The sequence below is a fragment of the Amblyraja radiata genome, chromosome 30, assembly GCF_010909765.2.
Source record: "Amblyraja radiata isolate CabotCenter1 chromosome 30, sAmbRad1.1.pri, whole genome shotgun sequence".
In the NCBI taxonomy this organism is placed as follows: Eukaryota; Metazoa; Chordata; class Chondrichthyes; order Rajiformes; family Rajidae; genus Amblyraja; species Amblyraja radiata.
In genome coordinates, this window is record NC_045985.1 from 23,028,283 (window position 1) to 23,032,541 (window position 4,259).

The window sequence follows — 4,259 nt, forward strand, 5'->3', positions numbered from 1 at the left end:
ACATGGATATGAAAGGTTTGGAAAAATATGGACCAAATGGAGGCAAGTTGGACGAGTGTAGATGGGGCATGTTGGTCGGGGTGGACAAGTTGGGCCGAATGCCTGTTTCAACGCTGTATGTCTCTTTGACTCTACCTGCCTATCAAGCTCCCCACTCACCTGTGTCTCACTATTACCTGCCATGCTTTGTTGTGTATCTCCCCCTTTTCCATCCCTCTTCTCCCACCACCTCCACCAAATCAGTTTGAAGAAGGGTCTCGGCCCAGTATAGTACAGTTTGGTTTACAGATTTGTTTATTGTCACCTGCACCGAGGTACAGTGAAAAGCTGTTGTTCCGTGCTAACCAGTCAGCGGAAAGACAATGCATGATTACAATCGAGCCATTCACAGTGACAAATGAATAACGTTTAGTGCAAGGTAAAACCAGCAAAGTCCGATCAGGGATAGTCCGAGGGTCACCAATGAGGTAGATAGTAGTTCAGGACTGCTCTCTGGTTGTGGTAGGATGATTCAGTTGCCTGATAACAGCTGGGAAGAAACTGTCCCCGAATCTGGATGTGTGCGTTTTCACACCTCTATATCTTTTGCCTGGTTGGAGAGGGGACAAGAGGGAGTGGCCAGGTTGTAACTCGTCTTTGATTGTGCTGCTGGCCTTGCCGAGTCAGCGTGGGGTGTAGATGGAATCAATGGAAGGGAGGTTGGTTTGTGCGATGGTCTGGGTTGCATCGACAATTCGCAGCAATTTCTAGCGGTCTTGGATGGAGCTGTGACTCGAAGCTGTGTCGCCTTTCCGTGCTCTCCAGAGATGCTGCCAGACCCGTTGAGTTTACTCCAGCACTTTGTGTCATTTTCTGATTATGCCTTATCTGTCACCGCCACGACATTTCCCTTTAGAGAATTACAGACAGAAAAAAGGCAGAATGGTGTTGTCACAGGATGTTACTGTGAGTTTGTCAACTTAAATACGATGCGGTTGGTACCTTTAAGCACTGACTGCCCTCTCTGCTGCATCTTGTTCCAGTCCCACCTGTTTATCTGATCACTCACGGGTATTTTTGTTCACGCTACGTGTGGTCTGGGACCGCAGTGGGCGATCGAACACGACAGCATCTGCAGCCAGGGTCCAAACCACACGAGTTAAACTATCTGCAGCTCGCCTCGCTAATGGGACAACGTTTCTTTGGTGTCGTTTACATAGAAACATAGAATCATAGAAAATAGGTGCAGGAGATGGCCATTCGGCCCTTCGAGCCTGCACCGCCATTCAATATGATCATGGCTGATCATCCAACTCAGTATCCTGTACCTGCCTTCTCTCCATACCACCTGATCCCTTTAGCCACAAGTGCCACATCTAACTCCCTCTTAACTATAGCCAATGAACTGGCCTCAACTACCTTTTGTGGCAGAGAATTCCAGAGATTCGCCACTCTCTGTGTGAAAAATATTTTTCTCATCTCGGTCCAAAAAGACTTCCCCCTTATCCTTAAACTGTCACCCCTTGTTCTGGACTTCCCCAACATCGGGAACAATCTTCCTGCATCTAGCCTGTCCAACCCCTTAAGAATTTTAGATTTTAAAATCACTTTAATGTCCCCTCCCAGTCTAGCCCCTGCCTGCCTATTGTTTCAAACAGCCCTATAATCCCCACAGAAACCGTCATCTTTGGCCTCCCATAAGTGATAGTAGAATTAGGTCATTTGGCCCATCAAGTCTACTTCGCCATTAAATCATGGCTGATCTATATCTCCCTCTTAACCAAATTCCCCAACCTGCTCCCCTTAACCCCTGACACCCGTAATAATCAAGAATATATCTCCCTCTGCCATAAATGTTTCAATTGACGTCCTCCACAGCCTTCTGTGGCAAAGAATTCCACAGACTCACCACCCTCTGACAAAATATATTCCTCCTCATCTCCTTCCTAAAAGATCGTCCTTTAATTCTGAGGCTATGACCTCGAGTCCTAGTGTCTCCCACTAGTGAAAACATCCTACTCTCCACATCCACTCTACCCAAGCCTCTCGCATATCCATAGTTTCACCAATGAATTCTTGGTGCATTCCATCCACGATCAAACCCTTGAAGGATAAGGGGATGGGGTGGGATAGTGGGAGAAATGGGCGCACTAACTTGTAAGGGAGAGGGAAGAGAGAGGGAGGGGGTGGGGGGTGGGGGATGGAGGGGGGATGGGTTACAGATTATAGATTATTACCTGGAATTGTACGAAGAAAAATATTCAAATATACTGACCTGTACTGAGCTTGTCCTCTTGTAATACATGTAGCAAAAGATAGCTGAGATGAAGATGATTGTGGCGGCTGTAAAACGTCCACGGTGTGAGACTCTTAGTGGCTTATAACCTGAAGAGAGATCAACATTTCAGTTGCCAATCTATTGACGTGTTGGTGCATGGGAACAGAATCAGGGAGTTCAGGTCAGTTCAGTTTAGTTTATTGTCACGTGTACCGAGCTACAGTGAAAAGCTTTTTTGTTGCGTGCTATCGAGTCAGCAGAAAGACAATACATGATTACAATCAATCCATTTATAGCATAGATTCATGATAAGAGAATAACGTTTAATGCAAGATAAATTCCGGTCATGGATAGCCTTATGCCCCTGTCCCACTTAGGAAACTGAACGGAAACCTCTGGAGACTTTGTGCCCCACCCAAGGTTTCCGCGAGGTTCCCGGAGGTTTTTGTCAGTCTCCCTACCTGCTTCCACTACCTGCAACCACTGGCAACCACCTGCAACCTCCAGAAACCTTGGGCAGGGCGCAAAGTCTCCAGAGGGTTCCGTTCAGGTTTCCTAAGTGGGACAGGGGCATTACTCCAGCATGTTGTGCCTGTTTAAACTAAATCTATTACCTGGTTTCTTCCATCGGAAGGATTTGGGGATTTGTATAGGAACGAAATAAATAGCTCTTATTTTATTTGAGAAGTGTGCTTAGTGTGAAAATATAAAGCCACAAACCTTCATGGGCAGGACAGAGCTGTGTTAGATCCACGCTCCGCGTCTCCTCACTAACAGGGTTCCTCACGGTGCAGTTGTACACGCTGTTGTTGTTGGGTAGAGGTATGGATAGTGCCAGCCTTCTCCCTTCGTCAGTCAGCATGTGCGACCCATCTGCCGTGACCTTGCCATCTCCTGACCACCAAGTGTAGACTGGCTCGGTGCCGTGCTCCAGTGAACACACCAAGCTAACGTTACACACCCCGTCATTGAAGGCTTCACTGATACTTATTACTGGTAATGACACTCGTTCTGTTTCAAAGAAAAGCACAAATACAAGCCATGGAATAATATCAACCAGAAGGTGCTAGCCATGAGTTTCCCCCGAGAACATTACGCGTAGAAGACTGTTTAGTTTAGTTTAGTTTAGACATAATGCACGGAAACAAGCCCTTCGGCCCACCGAGTCCGCGCCGACCAGCGATCCCCGCACACTAGCCCTATCCTACACACACTACGGACAATTTACAAACTCTGTACAAGCACCTGTAGTTTTAGTGCAAAATCCTTCCCGTGAGTTTACAAAAGGCTTCACTGATATTTATTACTGGTAATGACACTCGTTCTGTTTCAAAGAAAAGCACAAATACAAGCCATGGAATAATAACAACCAGAAGCTGCTAGCCATGAGTTTCCCACGAGAACATTAAGAGATACAGCGTAAACAAGCCTTCGGCCCACCCAGTCCGCGCCCACCATCGATCCCCGCACACTAGCACTATCCTACACACACTACAGACAATTCACAAACTGTGTACAGACAAGCACCTGTAGTTTTAGTGCAAAATCCTTCCCGTGAGTTTACAAAAATGAATCGTCCAGTTTACACTTTGCCACCAAAACTAGATCACAAGTAAACTCGTTATTAGCAGAGAAAGTTTAATAACTGTGGCCCTATCATCTTACAGAGATGTCAGATGGCTTGGAGAGACCTACCTTCAAGAACCCATCCTAATGCTCCACCATTAATATTTAAACAGCAATTACTGAGGACTGCTCCCTGAACACACAAGGGCTTCACAGACTTGGGCTCACATCGTAAGCATCTCCTCGTACATCTTTAAGTTCTTAAAGGTTGTTGGATTGGAAAATGTACTGTTTAAAAAAATGAAAATAGATTACCATAAATTCTCAGTTCTGTCACTTGTTCATGGAACCCCTGATTCGTCCTTAAGTTCATTTCATATAGACCTTGATCGTGTTCTGTTAGGTTCTGTATTTCCAGACTACAGTCCTTCAGGTT

The 4,259-nt window shown here is 45.9% G+C and overlaps 1 protein-coding gene across 1 annotated transcript in view; it reads right to left on the minus strand.

Moving 5' to 3' along the window:
* Positions 1-826: 826 nt before the first annotated feature.
* Positions 827-4,259, minus strand: part of LOC116990190 (T-lymphocyte surface antigen Ly-9-like) — a 22,973-nt gene continuing 19,540 nt past the window's right edge. Inside the window, exons 3-6 of the mRNA XM_033047741.1 lie at positions 4,139-4,259; positions 2,978-3,268; positions 2,255-2,364; positions 827-889 (exon numbers count right to left, since the gene is read on the minus strand). The exon at positions 4,139-4,259 is cut by the window's right edge and continues 209 nt beyond it. Of these exons, the coding sequence (XP_032903632.1) occupies positions 857-889; positions 2,255-2,364; positions 2,978-3,268; positions 4,139-4,259 (555 nt within the window). The 3' untranslated portion in view covers positions 827-856. The remainder of the gene's footprint in view (positions 890-2,254; positions 2,365-2,977; positions 3,269-4,138) is intronic.